The sequence below is a fragment of the Amphiprion ocellaris genome, chromosome 9 (genome assembly GCF_022539595.1).
Source record: "Amphiprion ocellaris isolate individual 3 ecotype Okinawa chromosome 9, ASM2253959v1, whole genome shotgun sequence".
NCBI classification, from domain to species: Eukaryota; Metazoa; Chordata; class Actinopteri; family Pomacentridae; genus Amphiprion; species Amphiprion ocellaris.
Genome location: NC_072774.1, coordinates 683,698 through 710,644, shown reverse-complemented (window position 1 = coordinate 710,644; position 26,947 = coordinate 683,698). Strand labels below are relative to the sequence as shown.

Sequence of the window (26,947 nt, the reverse complement as noted above, 5' to 3'; positions counted from 1 at the left end):
TCACATTTTTTAAAAAAAATTATATTTTTTTCTTTCAAATAACAGCAAATATCTGTAAAATAATTCTATTTTTGCTGATTTAAATACAATAAAAATAATCATGTGATGGTAAAATCTTTGCAGATTTTTGCTGTGGATGTTATTTACAGTTTAAATCTGTTCTTAACATCTAAATTATGACTTTATCTGTGATTTTTTGCATTACTCTATGTAATTTAAACAGGGGTAGGTGAGTGCACAGCGGATTAACTTGAAATTCTGCACCCGAAAATGTATAATTTTGAACATTACATTGAAGTACTACAAATAAAAGTGAAATATAAGGAAGTAAACATGATGCAGATGTGAAGAAAAAAACAGCACTGGAAGAGGAAATCTGAAGAGATAAAAGCACAATCTGATAGAATAAATACTTAATAAAGAACTCCAGAAGAACTCAGGAAAGAATATTATTATTATTACATCATATTTCAGTGTCTTAGAATAAAAACGTTTTATTATTCAGACCTTCTGCTGCACCTTCATTTCAGAGTTATTTTGGACATTTTTTAGCTCATGTCAGACAAATTTTGAGTCATTTTGGACCGTTTTTAACTAATTTTGGACAATTTTATCTCATAAAACAAATTTTGAATCATTTTGTACAGTTCTGAACAAGAATCTGGCTGCAGCGACATACCGGCTGGTGGCGGTTACTGCACCAGTCTTACCGATGGGTGGCAGCAGTGCGCCGCCGCTGTGCGCAGTCTGCCGCAGATTGATCAGTAGAAGAAGAACTGAGAGCTGCGGGCTAGTAGCTAACACGGCGGACCGGAGGAGCCGTGAGGGAGATTTTTTTCACCTTTAATTTCGCGCTGAGAGGAAAATTTCCGTTTGATGTCATTTTGTGGAACCCAGAGCAGCGGGTGAGTGGGTGTTGGAGTGTTTTCCCGCCGTGTTCCGCCCGGAGTGCCGGTGTTTCCAGTTAGCCGGCTAGCCAGCTAATGCTAGCGTCCTTATGTAATGAGGCTAAAGTCTAACGGCTAATGCTAACTGTTAAATGTAAATACTGAAGATTTTCGGAGAATAAAAGCAGGTTTAAGGTGGGTTTAAAGTCCAAACTGACAGAAAATCATATCATCAGCTCATATCAGACAATTTTTAGCTCATATCAGACGATTTTTTTACTCATTTGGGACAATTTTTAGCTCATATCAGACCAATTTTTAATAGTTTTGGACAATTTTTACCTCATTTCAGACACATTTTGAGTTATTTTGGACAATGTTTAGCTCATAAGACAAATTTTCAGTTATTTGGATAATTATTCACTCATTTTGGACAATTTTTAGCTCATATTAGACACATCTTGAGTCATTTTGGACAGAAGCTGTGTGGGTTTTACCGCAGGTGTTTTGGTGAAGTTTCCAACAGAACCAGAGCTCCTTCATTTATTAGATTCTCTTCTGTTTCTGTCCTTCCAGGCGCCGCAGCAAATGGGACCAGCCCGGCCCCGGCCCAGCGGGGATGGCGGAGGCTGAAGCTGCGCCCTCCGGAGCTCTGGATGCTGCAGCGGCGGTGGCTGCAAAGATCAACGCCATGCTGGTGGCTAAAGGCAAACTGAAGCCCTCCCAGATCGGCATCCCGGGTCCACCTGACAAGGTAAGAGCTGCAGGTGGAGCCCAGCTGGTTAAATAGGTTCTGAGAGGAGGAGCAGCTGGAGCAGCCTTCGGTCAGTCAGTTCAGGAACTATATATGCAAGAAAAAAAGGTTTTTGCACATATTCTGAATTGTCGTATTAGACAATTTTTTAGCTCATATCAGACAAATTTTGAGTCATTTTGGACAATTTTTAGGTCATTTTGGACAATTTTTAACTCATTTCGGATAATTTTTTAGCTCATATCAGACAAATTTTGAGTTATTTTGGACAATTCTTAACCAATTTTGGACCACTTTTACATCATTTTGGACAATTTTTAACTCATTTTGGACAATTTCTAGCTCATGTCATACTCTTTTATGAGGTTTACAGCATCCTAAAAATGAATAAGTTTTCCTTCACTCAACTCCTCGTTCCTCCTCTCTCAGGCTGTCGGTGTTGGGAAACCTCCGGTGCTGGCCAAAGCCAAAGACGACCTGGTGGTGGCCGAGGTGGAGATCAACGACGTCCCGATCACCTGCAGGAACCTACTGACCCGCGGACAGACGCAGGACGAGGTTCTGATCAGCCCTCTATTCAGAATTACACCCAGGAAGTGACCGGAGGTTTATTCTGTCCTTTACCTGCTCTGTCTGCAGATCAGTAAAGTTAGCGGAGCCGCAGTGTCCACCAGGGGGCGCTACATGACGGCGGAGGAGAAGGGGAAAGCTCTACCGGGGTGACGACACACTGACACTGCAGGAGTTAGGAAGAAAAAAATACACCAATTCTGGACAAATCGCTGCATTAACCTATCATGTTTAAAATTTAAATTTATATTAAATATATATTAAAACTATTACTATACATTTTATATATTTTAATATTTTTAATTGTAATATTTTGATATTCATCCATAAATAAATATTAAAATTATTGCTATAATTTTTTTTAAAACTTTTTTAATATTTAATTTATATCATTTTATGTATAGTTTATATGTATAATTTTATATATTTTTAATTTCAATATTCAATTCAATTTTATTTATATAGCGCCAATTACAGTCAAATTGTCTCGAGACGCTTTACAGAACCCATATGCCTGAACCCCCAGAGCAGCCCTAAGGAGACAGTGGCAGGAAAACACTCTTTTAACAGGGAAAAAAACCTCGAGCAGAACCTGGCTCTAATGTGGGGGAACCATCTGCCTGCTGGCTGGACGGGTTGAGAGGGACAGAAGAGATAGAGAGATAGAGATAGAGGGATGGAGGTAGAGATAGAGGGGTAGGGGGGACACAAGGACCATAAAACACACAGTTTAATACATTAATACATGCATGATAAGACAGATGATACATGCAAAGTACAACTAACATGGAAACTAATTATAGTTTACTGCTATGGTGTACGGCTCTGACATTAAATATACTACATATATAGCTGGTGGTAAATTCAAAAATATGTAGATGAGCAAATCAAGTATAGTGAGGGTGATGCAGAGTAGATTGATGGAAATGGGCAGCTGGAAGCAGTGGGCTGGAGGAAGGTCAGCAGCAGCAGCATCCCACAGATGGAGATTAGGCCAGTTGGTGGGAGAACCACCACAGATCTGAAGCATCCAGCTCTGGGATCAGGGACACTTGGAGAAAGGACACATTTTATTAGTTTAAAATGTAATATTTAATATTAGTCTATAAATATATGTTAAAATTCTTACTATAGATTTTATATATGTTTATATATTTTTATTTGTGTACATATAATTCATGTAATTTTATATATAATTTTTATATAAAATTTTATGTATTTTAATATCTTTAATCTTTTTTGGTATTCGATATTCATCTATGAATATATATATATATATATATATATACATATATATATATATATATATATATATATATATATATATATATATATATATATATACATATACATATACATATATATATATATATATATATATATATATATATATATATATATAAAAATATATATATATATATGTATGTGTGTGGGTGTGGGTGTGTGTGTTTCTATAAATTGTATATACATTTGTATATTTTTTATTTGTTTACATAATTTTATATGTAATTCTTATGTAGAATTGTATATATCTTCAATATTGTTAATTTTAATATTTTAATATTTATCCATATAAATTAAAATTATTACTATATATTTTGTACAAGGTTATATATTTTTTATTTGTAAATATATTTATATGATTTTCTATATAGTTTTATTTTCAATATTTTTGATTTTAATATTAATCTATAACTATATATTAAAATTATGACTATAATTTTTCTTTACAATTTGTCTGATATGAGCTAAAACTTGTCCAGAATGACTGAACATGTGTCTGATGCGTCATGGAAGATGAGAACTCTGCCAGGTTTTGTTTGGTTTCAGACACCAAAGCCAGTTAAAGCAGTGTGTCTTTAGTGAGTATTTCTTGGTTGACGCCTCCTTGTTTCTTGCCTCCTCTCAGGGATCGACCTCTCTACCTCCATGTCCAGGGACAGACCAGAGAGCTCGTCGACCGTCAGTAAATCTCTCATCTCTACTCTCTATTCATGATTGTGTTTTTTTCTGAGAGCTTCATGCTTTTCTGTCCCTCCGTCTCCAGGAGCAGTGAACAGGATCAAGGAGATCATCACCAATGGCGTGGTGAAAGCTGCTACCGCCTCGTCTTCTGCCTCGTCCTTCACTCCCAGCGGGGCTTCAGTCACCGTTTACCACCAACACAACCCTCCTCCGCCCTCGCTGCCGCCCATGACGCACCACAAACCACACTTCCAGTCGGGGGTACGTCGCTGAAATGAACAGCTGTCATGTTAACGCTCTATACCCAGAGCAGTTTCTGGGTCTTTTCTTTTTCCTTCTGTCACTGCAGGTTCATTTTTACATAAAGTCCATCAGTTTAACACCGCGAGGATGCTGTAAACCGCATAAAAGAGTCTGATATGAGCTAAAAATTGTCCAAAACGAGTTAGAAATTGTCCAAAATGACTAAAAATTTGTCCAGAATGAGGTAAAATTTGTCCAAAATGACTCAAAATGTATCTTAAATGAGCTAAAAATTGTCCAAAATGAGTTCAAAATTGTCCAAAATGACTCAGAATTTGTCTTAGGAGTTAAAAATAGTCCAAAATGAGCTAATATTTGTCCAGAATAAACAACTAAACAAGCTTTTTGTGGTTTCTAAGAGACAGAGTTTATCTGGAGGAGTGTTCAGTAAATGTCTACCCTACTTTTATCCTCTCAGATGCATTACGTTCAGGATAAAGTGTTCGTGGGTCTGGAACACGCCATCCCGGGCTTCATGGTTAAAGAGCGAGTCGAGGGTCCCAGCTGTTCCTACCTGCAGCACATCCAGGCCGAGACCGGAGCTAAAGTCTTCCTCCGAGGGAAAGGATCGGGTTGTTTGGAGCCGGCGTCAGGCCGAGAGGCCTTCGAGCCCATGTACGTCTACATCAGGTCGGTGTTTACCCTGCGAAACACACAAAACAAACGGTTTATAAATGAAGACACAGTGGGGACGATTGGACTCACCAGAGCTGTTTTCTGTCCAGTCATCCCAAACCTGAAGGACTCGCAGCAGCAAAGACCCTGTGTGAGAACCTGCTTCAGACGGTGAGGAGTTCACACTTCATCCAAGTCTTTTTTAAATAAGCACAGGAAGTCCTCGGTTTACAGTGTCCTCGACCTACGGCGTTTCATCGTTACGTGGAACTAGTTGACGAGCGGAGCGGATGAATACGTCGTCACGCGCTGCTATAAGACGGCTTTGTTTCCATTCTCTGGTTGTACGCCACCTTGGATTGTGCTATGAGACACAAAACGACAAAAATGAGACACAAAACGACAAAAACGAGACAGACAATTACAAAAACAAGACAGAAAATGACAAAAATTAGCCAAAATGACAAAAAGAGACATAAAACAGCAAAAATGAGACACAAAATGACAAAAATGAGACACAAAACGACAAAAACGAGACACAAAACGACGGAAACAAGACATGTTTTGTGTCTTTTTGTGTCCAGTTTTTGACTTTTTGTGTCTCGTTTATGCTGTTTATTTGTGGTGTTTTTATCTCCTCATCCTGTAGATGTTCTTCTATCTCCATGTTTACTCTCTGCTCCTCATCAGTAGAAAGATGTTTCACCATGCTGGATGCATCTCCAACAACCATCTCCGCTGTTCTGTTTCTGAGCCAATATTTTTAATTTAGCAAAACAAGGGGAAAAAATATTTGCTATTTAAAAAATAACATTGGTTTTTGGTGCAAACATTAGATACATATTTGTCCTGTTTTTTTGTGTTTAGTTTTTTTTTTTACAATTGACAAGCAAAGTATTATGTTTTTTTGTGATTTTACGAGTAATCATTTTTAATTTCGCAAAACAAGGATTTTTTTTTCTATTTTCCAATCCTTAATATTCAGAATTCTGCAGAAGTAATCGATAAAGAAAGCAGAAATGCTTCGTCCTGTGAAGTCCTGTTAGTGCAGCAAACAAAGATGAAAGTCTTGATGGAAACTGTGGTTTTAATGGATCACAGCCTCTGCAGATGTGCCACTCATAACTCTTACAACACATCAGACTGCAGAACTGTAGGTAGTTGTGTAAGAATTCTCCACGTCCTGCACCACAAGTGTTTCTGCAAACAACTGACATAAAGGTTGAAGCTCTTAGGGAGAATCTGCTGCTGCTAATGTTTTAATGGGATTAGCTATAAATATTAGCTCTTTAGTTTGTTCCCTGGAGCTCTAACATGCAGCGTTTCTGTTTTTTTTTTTTTAGGTCCACGCAGAATATTCTCGCTTCCTCAATCAGATGAGCACGATGATGCCAACGCAGCAAGGTACACGACAACGCTTCTCTTCCTGTGGTTTAGATTTCTCAGCTGATTTAGCAACGCTGCTTTTCCTCAGCCAGCTGCAATCAAACATGCAAGCAGAGAACAGAAAGCACCTCTAAGAACAACTAACAACTGTACTAGGTTTAATGTTAACTCATGAGGAAAAACTGCACCAATAAAAACCAAAAACTCTGCATGAGTTAAATTTAGTTAACTGTGTTCTTCTCGTGCGGTGATGCTCTGCTCACAGAGCTCCTGCAACACTTAACTCTCCCTGGAAATCCTGTTGTGTAAATGCAGCAAAGCAACCGTCAGATGACTCAAAATTCACCCAAAGTGACTCAAATTTAATCTAGAATTACTTAATTTGTCCAAGATGACAGAAATGATACTTAGATGAGTTAAAAAAAAAACTCCTAAATGACTCAAATTCAAAACTATATTAAATTAAGTCGCCTAGAAGACAAAAACAATACGTAAAATGACAAAAACAAGACAAAACGATAAAAACAAGATAGAAAACGACAAGAACGAGACAGAAAACGACAAAAACGAAACAGAAAACGATAAAAATAATCCACAAAATGACAAAAACAAGACACAAAATTACAGAAACGAGACACAAAATGACAGAAACGAGACACAAAATGACAGAAACGAGACACAAAATGACAGAAACGAGACAAAATGACAGAAACGAGACAAAACGACAGAAACGAGACAAAACGACAGAAACGAGACACAAAATGACAAACGAGACAAAACGACAGAAATGAGACACAAAACGACAGAAACGAGACACAAAATGAGAGAAACGAGACACAAAATGACAGAAATGAGACAAACGACAGAAATGAGACACAAAATGACAGAAACGAGACACAAAATGACAGAAACGAGACAAGAGACACAAAATGACAGAAACAAGACACAAAACGACAGAAATGAGACACAAAACGACAGAAACGAGACACAAAATGACAAGACAGAAAATGAAAAAAGAAGACACAAAATGACAAAAACAAAGCAAAAACGACAAAAACGATAGAAAACAAAAACAAAATGACAAAAAACAAACAGAAAATGACAAGACAGAAAATGATAAAAACGAGAGAAAACAAAAACAAGACACAAAATGACAAAAATAAGACAGAAAATGATAAAAACGAGACAGAAAATGACAAAAAATGATAAAAGACAAAATGACGTGACAGAAAATGATAAAAACAAGACAGAAAACAACAAAAATAAGACAAAGTGACAAAAATGACACAAAATGACAAGACAGAAAATGATAAAAAGACACAAAACCACAAAAACGCGACAGAAAATGATAAAGCAAAAACGACAAAAACAAGATAGAAAACAACAAAAGCGAAATGACAAAAAGAAACAGAAAATGACAAAAACGGGACAAAAAATGGCAAAAATAAGACAGAAAATGATAAAAATAAGAAAACAAAAACAAGACAGAATGACAAAAACGAAACAAAATGACAGAAGCGAGACACAAAACGACAAAAATGAGACACGGCAAAAACAAGACACAAAATGACAGAAACAAGACAGAAAACGACAAAAACGAAACAGAAAATGACAAAAACACGAAACAAAATGCCAAAAAGAAGGCAGAAAACGACAAAAATGAGACAAAATGACAAAAATAAGACAGAAAATGATAAAAACGAGACACAAAATGACAAAACAAGACAGAAAATGACAAAAACAAGACAGAAAACAAAACTAAAATTACATAAAGTTGTTAAATTTGACAAAGAAAATATAAATGATGACAGTGTCCAAGATGAGTCAAAACATGAATAAAATAAATCACTTCTGATTGCCTCTTTATACACCGACTCTTAACTTCCTCTGTTTTGCCCCCCAGGCTTCGCTCAGCCCCCGGTGGTGAATGGGATGCCCCCTCAGCCTCCTTATTACCCCCCCGCTGGGTTCCAGCCCGGTTACCCCATGGCAGTTCCTCCCCTCCAGCCCCAGCCGGTGCCTCCTCCCTACTCCGTCCCCCTTCCCATACCCCCGGTGGCGGCCGCTGGGGTTCCCTCCCAGTACCCTCTCCGCCCGGCTCCTGCCCCTGGCCCCGTTCCTGCCCCGGTACCTGCCCCGGTTCCTGTGTCCGCCCTGGCTCCGGCCCCGGTTCCTGCCCCGGTTCCTGCCCCGGTTCCTTCCCCGGTTCCTGCCCCGGAAGCTCTGCCACAGGTGGGATAGAAAAGATTCAAGAATTAATAATTTAATAATCACTTATCTACATTAAATTATTACTTTAGTGAAATTCATATAAAAAAAATTACATTAAAGGTGTATAATGTGTATTTTGTATAATGAACCTTTTTTTTGAATGTTTTTGTTATTAATATTAGCTATTTGTATTTTTATATTGTACTAATATTAAATAATAATATTTAATTATATTATGGAATAGTAAATAAAACAATAGTTGGATTTTCAACTTTCCTAACTATAAATGAAATTCTTTTTATTTTTCAAATAATATTTAAACATTTTAATTTTATTCTATACTTTATTAATGTTATTATGTTTATTATTTATTATATTTCTATGACATTTATATGTACAATATATTATTATAATATTTGTATTGTTACCTTTTTATTGTTTATTGACATTAAATAATGTTGTAGTTAATACTAAATGTTATTATTTTTACATGATTACATATTAAATATAAATATAGTTTTTTAAAATTATCAATTCTGTAAATCTAATTATTTATTTTTCAAATAAGAAAAAAATTGTATTTTTTATTAGTCATTATTATATCATTTATTATATTTATATATTATTTATATATACAATAGCTATTTGTTATTATATTATTATTGTTATTTATTGATATTAAATAATGTTTTATTGATGTTAAAATGTAACATTAAAAAATAATATTTAATTATATTATTAAGTAATAAATAGAATAGTTGGATTTTCAACTGGATGTCAGTTCTGTCAGAAAAATTAACCAAATCTAAGGTAAATTTATTATTTTAAAAAAAAAATCAATATTACACCATTAATCATCCACACACACAGAAATGTAAACTTTCTGCGTGACGTCTATCGGGAAAATTAACCAAATTATGTTTAAAATAAATCAAAATAACTTTATTCTTCATGTCTCATTCAGTTATTTGCCAAAACATATGACATTTGCACTCACAAAAACGCAAAATGTGGTGCTCCCAAAGGTACACTGTAGATATTTGGATTAAATTACAACATAATTGACCAAACTGTGAATAATTTCTGAATTCACTGTAAACGTGTCCGTACCTCATTCCTCTCTGCAGACTCTTCCTCCTGTTCATTTCCCTCCGGCCGCCGTGGCGCCGCCCAAGGCTCCGCCTCCCACCGCTCCGACCAATCAGCTGCAGAAGAGACGCTTCACTGAGGAAGTGCCGGACGAGAGGGACAGTGGGCTGCTGGGATACCAGGTGATAAACACAACCCTTCATCTTCATCTTTTTATTGTTTAATCTTCTTTTCTTTTCTCCACCTTGTCCATACGTTTGATTTGTGTCCTGAGCGAATCATCAGCCAGTCATGTGGAAGCTCAGCGATCTATCCACAAATATTTCATTCTTCTTTTCTTCAAATGTTTTATGTTCCTTGGTTGAGATAGCCGCTATTTACCCAAAACATTCTGCTGGTAAAACGGAGTTTCAGGAAGAGATAAAGTGCCTGATAAGCTTTAGGAATAGAGTCGTCACAGACTGTTGGTGAGCTAGATGCTTCTACTGGAGCTGGGATCAGGTGTATTATTTATTCTATATTAAAGTGTCAGGACAGGGCTTAGTGGAGGACGTCTGCTAATCGTGCCTGTGTGTTTTTCTGCTCATAGCATGGACCCATTCATATGACTAATTTAGGTGCAGGCTTCACAGTGGGCAGCCCCGAGACTGCAGGACCCCCACCACCGAGTTCCTCTGGCCCACCGGGTGAGAGGGACTGGTACGTATATTTGTCTAACTTTAAACTTAAATGGCAGGGTGTATTCACAAAATTTGGTGTCCAATTATCAAGTGTCTTTATTTAATTTTTTTAGATAATTTACGCTTCAAGTACTGTAGATCAGCTGTCGTACCTGATTGTGCCACCAGGTGGAGCCTCTTACGGTTTAATACTGTCGTAACCAGAGGAGGCGTCACTCAGAATATGGGTCGATCTGTGTTGGCAAACTGATAAAATTTTTGACTAGTAATCGGCACCATGACAAAGAGTGACATGAGTGGCCTCCTGATCAAGTTTTTAAAACTTTTTTTCAGATAATTTACGCTTCAAGTACTGTAGATTAGTTGTAGTACCTGGTTGTGTCACCAGATGGAGTATGTGCTGTCTGGATGTCATTAAAGGCTGGGTTATACTTTCCACACGAACGTGATGCACGGAAATGAGCCGCTTGGAAATCCATACGAGACGTGTGTGACTTTATACTCCCACACTGCAGGAGGCAGCGTATCGCAAACACACATCTTCCACGGTACTAAGCTAGAGTAGAAGAAGTTTGCCATTGTTTACACCTCTTACAACGTGGCATTTTACCAAATAGCTGCATTTCAGCCGTTTTAATTTCACGCCATGAATCGTACATAACCCGGTTACCACGGTGATCTCTGGGTGATGAATTGTATAAATGCCTGGATTTCTGAACTTCTGCTGCTAGGAGCTCCTGTTCTTCTGCCAGTTTTCCGCATGTCTCCGTCCACATTAGAAAAATGTGGAGATGCATGACGTGGAAATTTTGGCTGCTAAAATGACGTAATTCGTCCGCACCGAGCTGCACAGATCTCGCAGATGCGTCAAGCCTAAAACTAGCTTAAGCGTCACAGAAGTCTTTGTCATGGTGCTCCTTTACTTACGAAATTGCCAACAATGCTCTCTGCTTCCCAACACAGAACCACTAGTAGTCTGAGTGATGCCTCCTCTGGTATCAATAGTATTAAACAAAAAGAGATTCCACAACATGGAACAAACAGGTACTACAGCTGATCTATGATACTTGAAATGTATACTATGTAAAAATTTCCAAAACACTATACCCAAAATATGAAGGATGTCACGATTGAGCGTTTTGAAAATTTTTAGATAGTATACGCTTCAGCTGTAGTACCTGTTTGTTCCACCAGGTGGGGCCTCTTTTTATTTATTACTATCATGACCAGAGGAGGTATCACTCAGACTATTGGTGGTTCTGTGTTGGGAAGCAGAGAGCATTGTTTGCATTTTGTAAGTAAAGGAGCACCATGACAAAGACTTCTGTGACACTTAGTGACATCCGGGCAGCACATGGATATTATGGATTAACTACAACTAATCTATAGTACTTGAAGCATAAACTATCTACAAAAAAAGTAAGAATCTTGATCAGGGCACCACTCCTGTCACTCTTTGTCATGGTGCCCCTTAGGTACTACACCTAACCTATGATACTTGAAGCGTATACTATCTAAAAATTTCCAAAAAACTCAACACATCCCTCACATTTTGGGCAGAGTACTTTGGAATGCCAATAACAAGTGGTTAAACTTAATTTAACATTTATGCGCTTGCTGAATGACAGTAAGTCTGGCTTTAGAAGCCTTTGTCACAGCAGTCCTTTATTATCTTAACTTTAGTCTCTGCTTGCTGACGCAGAAGTCTCCAAGCTTGAATTAATAAACGTGTATCCCCGATGTCACCAACCCTTTGTCATGGTGCCCCTTTACTTACAAGCAGTCGAGCATTTTAACATAATTGTGGGTATTATTAATTTAGGCTCAGTCTAAGTTCGGTACGTGTTCTGGTAAACATGGTCTCACTTGCCGTCTTTCTCTTTGCAGTAGGCAGCTAATGCCACCACCAGCGCTGCCCGTGAACGGAGTGAGACCCAAGATGGAGGAGAGACGGCCGCCGCAAGGCCTCGTGGGTAAGAACGTTCTCCTGTGGACTGCCAATCCCTCCCAAATCCAAACTTCATCACTGTGGACCTGGCCTCGATTTATTCACAGTGAAAGTTAAATCCTCCCCAACACTGTCCAAAATTCACATTGTTCTGTAGAGACTCAGTTAGCAGAGAAAAGTTGGATAATACTGTTCAGATACACTCACCTCCACTCAGACTGGCCTTTATCATGATTCTTCCAGGATTCAGACTAGAGATCTGCAGCTTTTCCTGGAAGCTGTTGTTTGTTTCTTTTGTTTCGGAGTCTTCGGCCTGCCAGTCGCTGTCTCTCCTCACTAACGAGAATCTCTCCTCTTTTTGTGTTTTTCTCTTTTCTCTGTGTTTTTCTTCTCTTCCATGTGTCTCTGGGGCGATGCCGGATGCTAATTGGGGGCGGGGCACGACTCGTCCCACCGTCCTGCCGCCTGATTGGACGGCCCCTAACGCTGTCGCTCCCCACCGACCAATGGCTGCCTTCGAATGGCACCTCCACTCTGCTGACATGAATTTGAATCTATTAACTCTTTGTTTCTTCCAACATATGTTTGGATCATATTTGGTTGTTTTTCTGTTGTCTCTCCACATGTGCTGCCTCTGTCTGTTTGCCCTGCCCCCTTTCTTCTTCTTCTTTCAGAACCAGCAGGGAAAAGACTGAAAACCGGTTTGGTTGCGTACGCCGGAGACTCCTCGGACGAAGAGGAAGACCACCCCACCTCCAAAGCCTCAGGGCCAGGTAACCCTGGGGCAGTTCCCCCCACATCCAGCTCCCCAGGCTGGTCGCAGGGCTACCGCTGCCCTCCTCCGCCGCCCCCTCGTGCCAAAACTCAGCCGCAGCAGCAGACAATGCCCTTCTGGATGGCGCCGTGAAGCAGGAGAAACCTGAACTCCCTCAGTGCTTTGTGCCCAGTCTTACAGGACGTCCACCCAAACTGAGCCGGTGTTTTTCCGCCGCTGGTCGTGGATGAATCTGAACAGCTTTGTGTTGGTTTCAGCACTATTTTCGGTGTCCAAATGGACGTACTGATGTTTTGTAAAACTCCTGTTTGTGTCTTCTGTGTACGTACCATAGTTTGAAGAGGAACTGCGGCATTGAATTAGTCTCAGAACTTGTGTAAATGAAAAGCAGGCGTGGACATGTGACGAAACCGTCAAGTGAAGGAACGCTTTGGTATAAACTCAGTTCCACGAGTGCAAAAACTTGTCAAGATGCCTCTTGAGATTTTGGAACAGCTGATTGGTCGTTTTCAACCTCCACAATCTGAAGCCTGTACTACCGTACCATACAGGACGGTGGAACAAGATTCAGTTGGTCAAATGCACTGTGCCCAAACTATGATGTTATGATTGAGTGTTTTGGATATTTTTAGATCGTATACTCTTCAGGTATTGTAGATCAGCTGTAGTACCTGTTTGTTCCACGAGGTGGAGCCTCTTTTTGTTTAATAGTATTGTGACCACAGGAGGCGTCACTAAGAGTACTAGTGGTTCTGTGTTGGGAAGCAGAGAGCATTGTTGGCAATTTCGTAAGTAAAGACGCACCATGACAAAGACTTCTGTGAGACTTCATGTAATCATTTTTATATTACGTTAAGCTAGAAGATGTGTGCGTCTGTCAGCAAGTAGAAAGCTTGATGGGAGTTAATCTAGTAAAGGAGCACCATGACAAAGACTTAGGGTTTATTGACATTTGGTCAACGCACAAATGTTAAATCAAGCTTAAGTTCTTTTCACCTTTAAAGCCTGATCCTTTATTTACATCTGATGTCATGCTAATGGTTAAATATTCTGAATAAATGCTGCATTATCAGTCGATATTTAATGAATTTATTACGACAAACTCTGGAACTTTGGTCCTTGATTTTAAGCTACAGACAAACTCTGACAGATGCTGCTGGGATGCAGAATCGGTAAACTAGCTTGATTCAATATACATTAAAATGAGTCCTGGATAAATTTTAAGTCATTTTGGACATTTTTTACTCATATTGGACAATTTTCAACTCATTTTAGACAGATTTTGTCAACTGGAGTCATTTTGGATAAATTTGGAGTTTGAATTTCAAACAATCTTGAACAAGGTTTGAGTGATTCTGAAGAAATTTCAGGGTTTTTTGGACCATCTTTCAGTCATTTAAGAAGTCTGGAGTCACTTTGAACAACTTCTGCTAATTGTAGATGAGTTTGAGTCATTTTGGAAAAAAAATTAAGTATTTTTAGACAGGTTTGAGTCATGTTGGGATAAAATGAATCCTCGAGACATTTTAAGTGATGTTTGAGGAGTTTGGAGTCATTTTGAACAACTATTACTCACTTTGGACCATTTTTCTACTAATTTTGGATGAGTTTGATACATGGATGTCATTAAGTGTGGTGGCAGTCTTTGTCATAGTGCCCCTTTACCAGCTAAATAGTAAGAGACTCAAACTGGTACTACAGATCATGACAATACATAAAATGTGTATTATTTAAGAAAGTGCTATCAGCAGATACTAGATATTAAAGATTTGGATTAGGGGCCAAACAGCTCGATCAGGACGTCCCTAGAAAAGACAAACACATTTCCATCAGTATGGGTGTATTTTTTAAAGGTTTACCGCCTGAACAATAATTTAAAATCCTGACACCGTATTATGAGATTAAAATCATCCAGAAGTAAATTAAATTCATTTTCATGTGACCGACACATTCATGCATCAATAATTACAATCAGATGATAAAACGTCAGTCCCTTATTTGGTGCTTTAGTAAAAATCAGGATCAAACGGCAGCATTGTCAGCCAATAAAGTCTCAAAATTCAACTCGATGAGCGACTTTTAAAGCCTCTGTGGGCAGGAATCACGGAACTAGTCTGGTTTTCACAGGTTTTGAGCTCAGTTTAGCACTAGGAGGACCTTCTGCAGGATTCTGTAGATGTCCAACTATCATCTGCCTCCAGGTTCATTCTGAAGCCTGAAGTGTTTGAATCTTCTTTAAAAAAAACGATGATGTACCGCTGACCGGCTTTCATTCATCCCACCTACTTTATTTTCTTTTCTCTTGTCGGTCGGTGACGTCTTTTTCCTAATCGGCTCGTTTCTTTTGTACAGATCATATTAGAAAGAAAACCTCCTGGATTCATTTCATGGTTTTAAGAAATAAATTTAATTTATTGCCGTGTTTGAGTTCGTCTTTCAGTCTCTACTGCATGGAACAGATACGCAGGTTAGGGTTAGGGTTGGTAGGGTTAGTAGGGTTAGTAGGGTGAGGGTTCATCAGGTTAGGGGTTAGGGTTTCTAAAACATGATGAGCTTTGTAGTAACGCCACTAAATGCTCCCCAGCTTCAGACCATCTCGATCCCCGGCTCTCTCGGAGGGTTTTTCTTGTTCTCGGCGATGCGGTTCTCCATGACCGGCCGGAAATGTCGGATCAAACCCTGAACAGCAGATTAGAGGGAAACCAGCCTGTTAGATGAGCTTTAGACTATTTTCAACTTAGATTTAGAGTCAATTGGTTGAATTTCAAGTTATTTTGGACGAGGTTTCAGTGATTTTTAAGAAATTTTAAGTCTTTCTGGGGCTAGGTCTGAGTCTTTTTGGAAAATTTATGCTAATGTTAGGTAAGTTTGAGTCCTTTTGGCGGGAAAAATGAAGTCATTTTGGACAAATTTTAATTCATATTTACGAGTCTAGTCAGTTTGACCAAATATTTCTCACTTTGGACAATTTTTCACTGATTTTTAATGAGTTTGACGTACTTTGGAAAAGAAAATTATGTACTTTTAGACAATTTTAAACAAATTTTAGATTTAGAGTAATTTGGGACAAATATGGAGTAATTTGGTTAAATTTCTAGTAATTTTGAACAAGGTTTGAGTGATTCTGAAGAAATTTCAGGTCTTTTTTGGATCACTCCAGTCATTCAAGAAGTCTGGAGTCACTTTGGACAATTTCTACTAATTTTGGCTGAGTTTGAGTCATTTTGGGGGAAAAAATAGAGTAATTTTAGACAGGTTTGAGTCATGTAGGGAATAAATTGGTTCATGGGTCATGTTTGACGAGTTTAGAGTCATTTTGAACAAATATTACTCACTTTGGACAATTTTTAACTAATGCTGGTCCAGTTTCAGTCATTTTAGAACTATTTCAAGTCCTTATGGATCATGTATCCATGTAATTTCTGATCATTTTTAACTCACTTAGGACAATTTTTTATATTGAGTTTCTGTAATTTTTGGAAGATTTTAACTAATTTTGGAAACATTTTAAGTCACTGAACACTTTTTGTCATTTTGGAAAAGTTTTAAATAATTGTGGACAATTTTTACTGACTTCAAACAAAATTTTAAGTAATTTTTAAACATTTTAAGTAATTTCAAAAAGTCTTGAGTCTTTTGGGACAATTTTCAACTCAATTTTGCCAAATTTTGGGTAACGATGGTCCAGCTTGTGTCATTATGGAAAGAATTTGAATCCTTTTGAACAAATTTTTAAAAATTTTGGACAGTTTTGTGTCATTTTGAGAAGTCTGGAGTTATTTTTGGGCAGTTCTGACAGATTTGAAGCAAATTTGAAAAGTATTAAATCCTTTTGGCAACTTTTTCTGTCATTTTGGATCATTTTTACTCCTTTGGACAAGTTTACCTGATTTTCTGTGGAGTTTGAGTAATTTTTTTGGAAGATTTTAACTAATTTTGGAAACATTTTGAGTCACTCTGAACACTTTTTGTCATTTTGGACAAGTTTTAAATAATCGTGGACAATTTTTACTCACTTCAAACTAAATTTGAAGTACTTTTTAACAATTTTAAGTCATTTTAAAGGTTTTGAATCATTCTGAACAAGTTTTCTGTCGTTTTTACATCATCATTCAGGAAAGCAGCCTGTTTAACGTGGAGCTCGTTAGCGTGAGTTTGTTAAAGTCTCACCTGCACCGGCCAGGCGGCTCCGTCTCCCAGAGCACAGATGGTGTGGCCTTCAATCTGCTTGCTGAGCTCCCAGATCATATCGATCTCTGAAGCTGCAGCGTCTCCTTGAACAAACCTCCACATCATCTTATCCATCCAGTCCACTCCTGAAGACGTGAACAAGACAGAGTTACTCCTCAGAGAACGTCTGCTCCACCAGCTCTGATAGGTTGGAAACTTTTAGAGCATAAAATACGGATATTTATGAAGATATTTGTGCAATCTAAGCTGCATATATCAGCGATCCACTTCCAGATACTTCCAGATAAAAACTTAAAAGTTTCTCTTTTATTTCTCATCATGTCATTGATCCAGAATCTGGAATATTGGACAGTAGATCAATAATCTCTGATTATGGAGGAGATGAAGTATGAAAAAGTTCCATCTCTGAGCTCATTAACCATAAATCTGTTAATCAGAAGGTAGCTAGTGATATTTCCTGAACCTCAGGTAGCTGCAGGTGACAATAATACTAAACTAAACAGGTAGAATACTTTTATATGAAATACTGGCTCACAGAAATGGAAGAAAGTTGAGTCATTTCAGACAAATTGAATCATTTAGAAAAGTTCCAAGTCATTTTGGACAGGTTTTTAAGACGTAATCAGGTTTAAAAGTCATTTTAGACAATTTATTGCTAATTTTGTGCCATTTTAAACTTATTTTTGAACATTTCTCAGTCATTTTTGGCATTTTTGAATAATTTATGATGAGTTTCAGGTCATTTTGATGAAGTCCCTTTTGATGCTTTTGATACTAAACTAAACATGTAGAATACTTTAGTATGAAATACTGGCTCACATGGAAATAAATCTGATTATGGCTGAGTTGAAATATGAAAAGTCCCATTTTTGAGCACAAATTAAATCTGTTGTCACATTTTTCTGCTGTCATTGTAACAGAGATAATTTCCAGATGAATTACAGAAAAACTACATCAAAGAAAAATGTCCGTCTGCAAAATATTCCCCAAAAATTGGGGGATTTTTCAGACTTCAAAGGTAAATTTTATTCCAGTAAGCTCATCAATTCAGTTCATTGTTTCTTCAGCTTTTCTTGAGGTACAGAAATGAAAAATACGACCACATGAAATAATATTTTCAAACATTAGGGTGTGTAGTGATATTATCTGACTATTCTAGATGATTAGAGAAAACTGTCTCGTTAAAGTACAGCTGCAGTTCCTTACCCTCCCTGCAGGGGGTGCACTGCCCACAACTCTCATGTTTGTAGAACTCCACCAGCCGGGCGATGGCTCGGATCACATCTGTCTGCACACAGAACACACATTTAGCCACAAAAAAACAACAAAACACGCCTTTATCCACGAATAAAACAACAAAAACACACATTTATCCACAAAAAAACAGCAAAAACACGTTTAGCCACAAAAAACAAAAACACACATTTATCCACAAAAAACAGCAAAAATACACATTTATCCACAACAAAAACACACATTTATCCACAAAAAACAACAGAAACACACGTTTATCCACAAAAAACAGCAGAAATACACATTTATCCACAACAAAAACACACATTTATCCACAAAAAACAACAAAAACATGTTTATCCACAAAAAACAACAAAAACACACATTTATCCACAAAAAAACAACAAAACACAAAAATAGTCTAAAATTACATTGTTTTTTTCCCCCCAGAGTGATGTAAAAACATCCAAAAGGAGTAATAAATTGTCCAAAGTGACTCAAAATTTGTCCAAAAATACTTGAAATTTCTTTTTAAAAAAAAATAAAAAAATCACTCAAACCTTGTCCAGAATTACGTGAAATTCAACCAATAGACAATTGAAAACTGTCTAAAAGTACATTTGTTTTTTCCAAAGTAACTTCAACACATTCAAAATCAGTCGTTTTAAACAAATTTTTCTCACTTGGGACAATATTTAACCCATTTTGAATGAGTTTCAGTTACTGTGGAAAAACAGTTATGGAGGTTTAGACAATTTTCAACCAATTTAAGAGTCAACTGGAGAAGTTTAGAGTCATTTTGGACAATTCTTTAGTCATTTAAGAAGTCTTTGGTTATTTTAGATGGATTTTTCTGTCATTTTGGATTATTTCTATTAATTCTGGGTGAGTTTGAGCCATTTTGGAAAAAAAACAATCAAGTAATTTTAGACAGGTTTGAGTCATGGTGAAAAAAATCTAGACAAATTTCTGGAAGCAACGACCTAAACTTGAGCTCCTGTTAATGTTTTCAGGCATTTATATTCGTTAGTGCTGCCTTCACTTGCCCCAGGACACCGTAGGACATCAGAGCTCCATTGAACTTTCAGGAAGCTTCTCACCGATTTGTCCATGACAATGACGGCAGCGGTCCCCAGCGCCGTCTTGGCCCGAACCAGGTCGTCGAAATCCATCAGGACGTCGTCGCAGACGTGTCGAGGGATGATGGGCGTGGACGAGCCCCCCGGGATCACCCCCAACAGGTTGTCCCAGCCGCCCCTCACTCCTCCTGTCCAATCAGACGGCAGCACACGTGAGGTCACATCAGCATCTGAGCGCCAACATACCTGCGGACTCACCTGCGTGCCTCTCTATGAGTTCCCTGAGGGGAACCGACATCTCCTCCTCCACCGTGCACGGAGCGTTCACGTGACCCGAGATGTTGAACAGCTTCGTCCCGGAGTTCCTCTCCCTGCCGAAACCGGCGAACCAGGTGCCGCCCCGGCGACAGATGGCGGGCGCCACGGCGACCGTCTCCACGTTGGACACGGTTGTCGGACAGCCGAACACCCCTTCAGGGAGAGAAGAAGGACTGGAATCAGAAGATGGACCAGATCCTGGAGGTTCTGCTTGGACTTATCACCAACAACAACGAGTCTGCAACAGGAGGGAAGTCTGGTCTCATGGTGGTAGAGCTCCATCTCAGCCTGAACATCAAGAAGACCAAAGAGATCACTGGAGACTTCAGGAAGTCAGGACAGCACCACCCACTACCAGATATCAGAGACTCCTCAGTCCCTTCATACCATCGGTTCCGACTGCTGCCATCAAGGAGAAGGTTCAGATCCATCCCAGCAAGAACTTCCAGAACAGCCAACAGCTTCTTTCCACAATCCATAAGACTCCTCAATGCCAGCATCCCACCCCTACCTCTACCACCCCTACCCCTACCACCCCTACCACCCCTACCTCTACCACGCCTACCTCTACCACCCCTACCTCTCCCACCTCTACCACCCCTAACACCCCTACCTCCACCACCCCTAACACCCCCACCTCTACCACCACTACCCCTACCGCCCCTACCTCTACCACCTCTACCACCCCTAACACCCCTACCTCTACCACCCCTACCACCCCCACCTCTACCACACCTACCCCTACCACCCCTACCTCTACCACCTCTACCACCCCTACCACCCCTACCTCTACCACCCCTACCACCCCTACCTCTACCACCCCTACCTCTACCACCTCTACCACCCCTACCTCTACCACCTCTACCACCCCTACCTCTACCACCTCTACCACCCCCTACCTCTACCACCCCTACCCCCTACCTCTACCACCCCTACCACCCCCACCTCTACCACCCCTACCCCTACCACCCCTACCTCTACTACCCCTACCACCCCTACCACCTCTACCACCCCTACCTCTACCACCCCTACCTCTACCACCTCTACCACCCCTACCTCTACCACCCCTACCTCTGCCAGCCCTACCTCTACCACCCCTACCTCTACCACCCCTACCTCTGCCAGCCCTACCTCTACCACCCCTACCTCTACCACCCCTACCTCTACCACGTTACCACCCCTACCTCTACCACCCCTACCTCTACCACCTCTACCACCTCTACCACCCCTACCCCTACCACCCCTACCTCTACCACCCCTACCACCCCTACCTCTACCACCCCTACCTCTACCACCTCTACCACCCCCACCTCTACCACCCCTACCCCCCTACCTCTACCACCCCTACCAGCCCCACCTCTACCACCCCTACCTCTACTACCCCTACCACCCCTACCTCTACCACCTCTACCACTCCTACCTCTACCACCCCTACCTCTACCACCTCTACCACCCCTACCTCTACCACCCCTACCTCTACCACCTCTACCACCCCTACCCCTACCACCCCTACCTCTGCCAGCCCTACCTCTACCACCCCTACCTCTACCACCCCTACCTCTACCACGTTACCACCCCTACCTCTACCACCCCTACCCCTACCACCCCTACCTCTACCACCCCTACCACCCCTACCTCTACCACCCCTACCTCTACCACCTCTACCACCCCCACCTCTACCACCCCTACCCCCCTACCTCTACCACCCCTACCAGCCCCACCTCTACCACCCCTACCCCTACCTCTACTACCCCTACCACCCCTACCTCTACCACCTCTACCACCCCTGCCTCTACCACCCCTACCTCTACCACCTCTACCATCCCTACCTGTACCACCTCTACCATCCCTACCTCTACCACCCCTACCTCTGCCAGCCCTACCTCTACCACCCCTACCTCTACCACCCCTACCTCTACCACGTTACCACCCCTACCTCTACCACCCCTACCTCTACCACCTCTACCACCCCTACCACCCCTACCTCTACCACCCCTACCCCCTACCTCTACCACCCCTACCACCCCTACCACTCCTACCTCTACCACCCCTACCTTTACCACCCCTCACTCTACCACCTCTACCACCCCTACCACCCCTACCTCTACCACCCCTACCACCCCTACCTCTACCACCCCTTCCTCTACCACCCCTACCTCTACCACCCCTACCACCCCTTCCTCTACCACCCCTTCCTCTACCACCCCTACCTCTACCACCCCTTCCTCTACCACCCCTACCTCTACCACTGTTACCACCTAACCCTGATTGCAGCTCTGGAGATGCTGTGCTTCTTCTTGTTTTTATAACGATGACAATAAAGAACCGTCTGAACCTTCTGACCCGTAATCATCCTCCTCAGCAGCAGGATGGAGGTCCAGCTCACCGATGTCTGCCGGGAATGGAGGCTTGAGTCGAGGTTTCCCCTGTTTTCCCTCCAGAGACTCAATGAGGGCGGTTTCCTCTCCACAGATGTACGCTCCGGCGCCTCGCATCACGAAGACATCGAAGTTGTAACCAGAACCACAGGAGTTCTTCCCGATCAGCCCGGCGCTGTAGGCCTCGCTGATGGCCACCTGGAGAAGAAACAACGCTGGAGGAAACGTTCATCATCCATCTGGAGATTCACAGAACTCAACTAGAGAGCAGCGTCACTGAAATAAAGTCATTCTGGAGAAACTAGGAGTCATTTTAGATCAAATCTGAAGAATTTTGACAGATTTTGAAAAGTTTTGAGTCAGTTTGGACTAATGTTACTCATTTTTTAATGACTTTGGTTTGAGTCCATTTTTAGCTTATTTTGACCTACTTGTAAGTCATTTTGGACAATTTTTTTTTAGTTATTTTCAACTAATTCAATGATTTTGGACAATTTGAGAAGTTTTAAAAATTCTGGAGTCCTTTAGGAAAAAATACAAGGACTTTTGGGAACACATCAAGTAATTTTGGAGAATTTTTTAAACTCATTTTTACCAAATTTTGAGACATTGTCGACGTGAATCAGTTTGAACGAAGTTTTGAATATTTTTGAGTCTCGAGTCATTTTGGACAAGTTTTTCTGTCACTTTGGACAATTTTTGCTCCTTTTGGATGATTTTGAACTTATTTTTGACTAAATTTCTGTCATTTTAAACAAAATTTGAAGACTTCTGACAGATTTTATCATTTAGGGCAATTTGAGACATTTTTAAAAGTCTTGAGTCAGTCTGGACTAATTTTACTCACTTTCGAATAACTTTGGTTTGAGTAATTTTGGGAAAATTTAAAGTAGTTTCAAGATTCTTGACTTGACTTTTTTGAGTCATTTTGAAAAAGTTTTTTGTCCTTTTGGACAATTTTTTGCTCAGTTTGGAGAATTCATACTAGTTTTGGATGAGTTTGGTTTGGTTTGAGTCATTTTTTGGAAAATTTCAAGTAATTTTCAGAAAATTTCAAGCAGTTTTGGACATTTTTTAAATTTTGACCCACTTTTGAGCCATTTTAGTTATTTTCAGATACTTCTGTCATTTTGGACAAATTTTGAATGACTTTGAATTTTTTTTTAGTCATTTTAGATCATTTTTAACTTATTTTTGACAAAATTTCTATCTTCTTAAAAAAATGTAAAGATTTTGACAGATTTCGAGTCATTTAGGACAAACTGAACTTATTGAGGAGAAAAAATGTCGTTATTTTGGCCAACCTTTTGAGTCAGTTTGTCATTTTGACAGTTTTTGTGTCATTTCGATGGTATTTGAGTCATTTTGAACCATTTCTACTCACTTTGGGCATTTCTTTTACTCATTTTGGAGAAGTTTGTCCAAAGTTCTGCTGATTTTAGAACCATGTTCATCAGTTTGTTGGTTTCAGTTCACTGAGATGATTATTTTTAATGCGGTTTTTGTAAAGTTTTTGGTTGTTTTTCAGAGAAAATCTTCTCCTGCTGCTATAGTTTTTACCTGCAGGTTCGAGGACTCGTTGTAAAACTCTCCTCTGATGTAAACGTAAGCAGCTCGAGCTCCCATCGCTCTGCCGGCCACCAGGCAGCCTTCGATCAGTTTGTGGGGGTCGTGACGCATGATCTCCCGGTCCTTACAGGTCCCAGGTTCCCCTTCATCAGCGTTCACCACCAGAAACTTTGGCCTAAAACAGTCAGAAAGTCACTTTGGGTTGATCTTTAACTCAGATTGGACAGATTTTAACTCACAAGTTTGAACAATTTTCAACTCAATTTTGACATATTTTGGGTAACTATGGTCCAGTTTGAGTCAGTATGGAAAGACTTTCAAATAATTTTGGCCAATTTTGTGTCATTTTCAGAAGTTTTGAGTCATTTTGGACAATTTTGACAGATTTCAAGCAAATTTGAAAAGTATTAAGTCCTTTTGGCAAATTTTTCTGACATTTCAGATCATTTTTACTCACTTTGGACAATTTTTGATTCATTTTCCATTGAGTTTGTGTAACTTTTGGAAAATTTTAAGGAATTTTGGATCCATTTTGAGTCACTTTGAACACTTTTTGTCATTTTGGACAAGTTTCAACTCAATTTTGACACATTTTGGGTAATTATGGTCCAGTTTGTGTCATTATGGAAAGAATTTGAATCCTTCAAAATTTCTAATCATTTTGGACAAATTTTGTGTCATTTTGAGAAGTCTGGAGTCATTTTGGACAATGTCTGTCTGTCATACTAGACAATATTTACTCACTTTGGACAATTTTAACAGATTTTTCTTTGAGTTTGTCCAATTTTTGGAAGATTTTAAGTCATTTTGGAAACATAATTTTGTACAATTTTGGACTCCTTTTGAGTCACTCTGAACACTTTTTGTCATTCTGGACAAATTTTAAATCATTTCGGACATTTTTAAATAATTGTGGACAATTTTTACTGACTTCAAGCAACATTTTATGTAAATCCATCCATCCATTATCTATACACCGCTTAATCCTCACTAGGGTCATGGGGGGGGCTGGAGTCTATCCCAGCTGACTCAGGTGAAGGCAGGGGACACCCTAGACAGGTCACCAGTCTGTCACAGGGCTACATACAGAGACAAACAATCACTCTCACATTCACACCTACGGGCAATTTAGAATAATCAATTAACCTCAGCATATTTTTGGACTGTGGGAGGAAGCCGGAGTACCCGGAGAAAACCCACGCATGCACAGGGAGAACATGCAAACTCCATGCAGAAAGATCCCGGGAAAGCCGGGACGCGAACCAGGGATCTTCTAGCTGCAAGGCGAAAGTGCTAACCACTACGCCACTGTGCAGCCCCTCATTTTATGTAAATTTTCAACAAATTTTAAGCATTTTAAAAAGTCTTGAGTCCTTTTGGTCAGATTTTGAGTTAACTGGAGAAGCTTTGAGTTTTGCTGAAAGCTCACAGATTATTCTGATTTATTGTTCTCTTCCTGGTACCTGCCATCGCTGGGTTTGTTCATGAAGCTCCACTTCATGCCGGTGGGGAACCCGGCTCCTCCTCGACCCCGCAGACCAGAGACCTTGACCTCGTTGAGGATCCAGTCGGAGCCCTTCAGGAGGATCTCCTTGGTCTTGAACCAGTCGCCTCGTTTCAGGGCTCCTTTCAGTCTGGAACCAACGACACAAAGAGCTCCTCTACGTTATTCTGGTCTTTAAAGACAAACAGAGAAACTTTTTTCATTCAAACATGTTTACCTCCAGTCGTGTCGTCCGTATAAGTTGGTGAAGATCCGGTCCTGGTCGCTCAGAGGACTGAATCTGGTCTTTTTTGACTGAAAGAAGAAGAATTTTAACGCAAAAGAAATGTCAGAAAAAACAGCTTATGGGGAATAGAAATGTAGGGTTTGCTCATTTTGTTGTGTAGTTGTGTCTCTTTATGTGTCTCTTCCTACCCGTTGTGTAGTTGTTCATCTTCCTACCTGTTGTGTAGTTGTGCGTCTTCCTACTTGTTGTGTAGTTGTGCGTCTTCCTACCTGTTGTGTTGTTGTGCTGGTGCATCTGAATCTCTGAATCTGATTGGCTGCAGCAGCTCTCAGAATCCGTGGAGGAAGCAGCAGCATCCTGCAAATCAGTCCTCCTCTGATCCTGGTTCTTCTGGTTCTTCTCCTGGGTCTGGGTCTCCTCCTGGCTCTGGTTCTCCTTCTGGTTCTGGTTCTCCTCCTGGTTCCCCTCCTGGTTCTGGTTCTCCTCCTGGTTCCCCTCCTGGTTCTCCTCCTGGCTCTGGTTCTCCTCCTGGTTCTGGTTCTCCTCCTGGTTCTCCTCCTGGTTCTCCTCCTGGCTCTGGTTCTTCTCCTGGGTCTGGTTCCCCTCCTGTTTCTGGTTCTCCTCCTGGCTCTGGTTCTCCTCCTGGTTCTCTAACTCCTCCGTTTGACTCTGGAGAACTTTAGTTCGGTGCAGCAGCTTCAGAGGCTTAAAACTAAGAAGATTAGTGACATCACTTCCTGTTGCAGGAGAACCGACAGGTGGTGAGTAGGTCAGGAAATACTGCATGGTAGTACATCTAGGATGGCAGTAGACACACCTGGTGTCCAGGTGGAGGGTCGGCACTCAGGCTCCTCCTGGGAACCTCAGAACAGATCAGCAGCACAACATCCTGATAAGTGATCACTAATTTCCCAGATGCTTTTCACAAACATCTGTATTGACAGGTTACATCTGCTCCAGGTAGAAATGTCCAGACCATCATACACCAATCACACCAGACCCCCCAGGTAACCCACACCTCCATCCTGGACCGGCAGCACTTTAACCCTCGTGTCGTCCTGTGGGTCAAATTGACTCGTTTTAGAGTTTGAAAATGTTTGAAAATGTAGAGAAAATTTTTTTTTCTGATTTTTTGGATTTTTTTCAGAAAAGGAAACAATATTTTTGGTGCTTGTAAATGAGGACAACAGGGGTCCGTTTCACGAAGCAGCTTCAATAAACTCTGAGTTGATCTACTCTGAGAAAGGAAACTCTGAGTTTCTGGTT

General features: G+C 40.2%; 2 protein-coding genes across 4 annotated transcripts; one reads left to right on the top strand and one right to left on the bottom strand.

Moving 5' to 3' along the window:
• The first annotated feature begins 753 nt into the window (after positions 1-753).
• Positions 754-15,605, top strand: khdc4 (KH domain containing 4, pre-mRNA splicing factor). 3 transcript variants are annotated; one of them, XR_002747986.3, is made up of 14 exons: positions 754-905; positions 1,464-1,641; positions 2,071-2,199; positions 2,281-2,360; positions 4,121-4,173; positions 4,259-4,437; positions 4,898-5,109; positions 5,205-5,265; positions 6,438-6,498; positions 8,384-8,712; positions 9,819-9,962; positions 10,398-10,479; positions 12,348-12,433; positions 13,083-13,146. XR_002747986.3 is itself a non-coding variant. In XM_023296166.3 (14 exons), the coding sequence occupies exons 1-14, from the start codon at positions 877-879 to the stop codon at positions 13,313-13,315; spliced, it is 1,884 nt and encodes a 627-aa protein (XP_023151934.2). In that variant the 5' UTR covers positions 754-876; the 3' UTR covers positions 13,316-15,605. The 3 variants fall into 3 exon arrangements, 2 of the variants coding, with proteins under 2 accessions (XP_023151934.2, XP_035797843.2); XM_023296166.3 differs by having other exon boundaries at positions 10,370-10,479; positions 13,083-15,605; XM_035941950.2 differs by lacking the exon at positions 13,083-13,146 and having other exon boundaries at positions 12,348-12,493.
• LOC111586460 (NADH dehydrogenase [ubiquinone] flavoprotein 1, mitochondrial-like) lies at positions 15,567-26,170 on the bottom strand. The gene is made up of 10 exons (XM_023296170.3): positions 25,951-26,170; positions 25,673-25,749; positions 25,415-25,585; positions 23,943-24,126; positions 22,391-22,580; positions 19,945-20,157; positions 19,708-19,874; positions 18,581-18,662; positions 17,354-17,499; positions 15,567-15,862 (listed from the first exon to the last, which is right to left on the bottom strand). The coding sequence occupies exons 1-10, from the start codon at positions 26,035-26,037 to the stop codon at positions 15,770-15,772; spliced, it is 1,410 nt and encodes a 469-aa protein (XP_023151938.2). The 5' UTR covers positions 26,038-26,170; the 3' UTR covers positions 15,567-15,769.
• Positions 26,171-26,947: the final 777 nt, after the last annotated feature.

Coding starts and splice junctions, on each gene's coding strand:
- khdc4 (XM_023296166.3), top strand. CDS start 877: ATGTCATTTTGTGGAACCCAGAGCAGCGG. Junction 8,713..9,818: donor CCCCGGAAGCTCTGCCACAG/GTGGGATAGAAA, acceptor TCCTCTCTGCAG/ACTCTTCCTCCTGTTCATTT. Junction 12,434..13,082: donor GCCGCCGCAAGGCCTCGTGG/GTAAGAACGTTC, acceptor TTCTTCTTTCAG/AACCAGCAGGGAAAAGACTG.
- LOC111586460 (XM_023296170.3), bottom strand. CDS start 26,037: ATGCTGCTGCTTCCTCCACGGATTCTGAGAGCTGCTGCAGCCAATCAG. Junction 25,586..25,672: donor TACGGACGACACGACTGGAG/GTAAACATGTTT, acceptor CGTTGGTTCCAG/ACTGAAAGGAGCCCTGAAAC. Junction 22,581..23,942: donor ACGAGTCCTCGAACCTGCAG/GTAAAAACTATA, acceptor TTTCTTCTCCAG/GTGGCCATCAGCGAGGCCTA.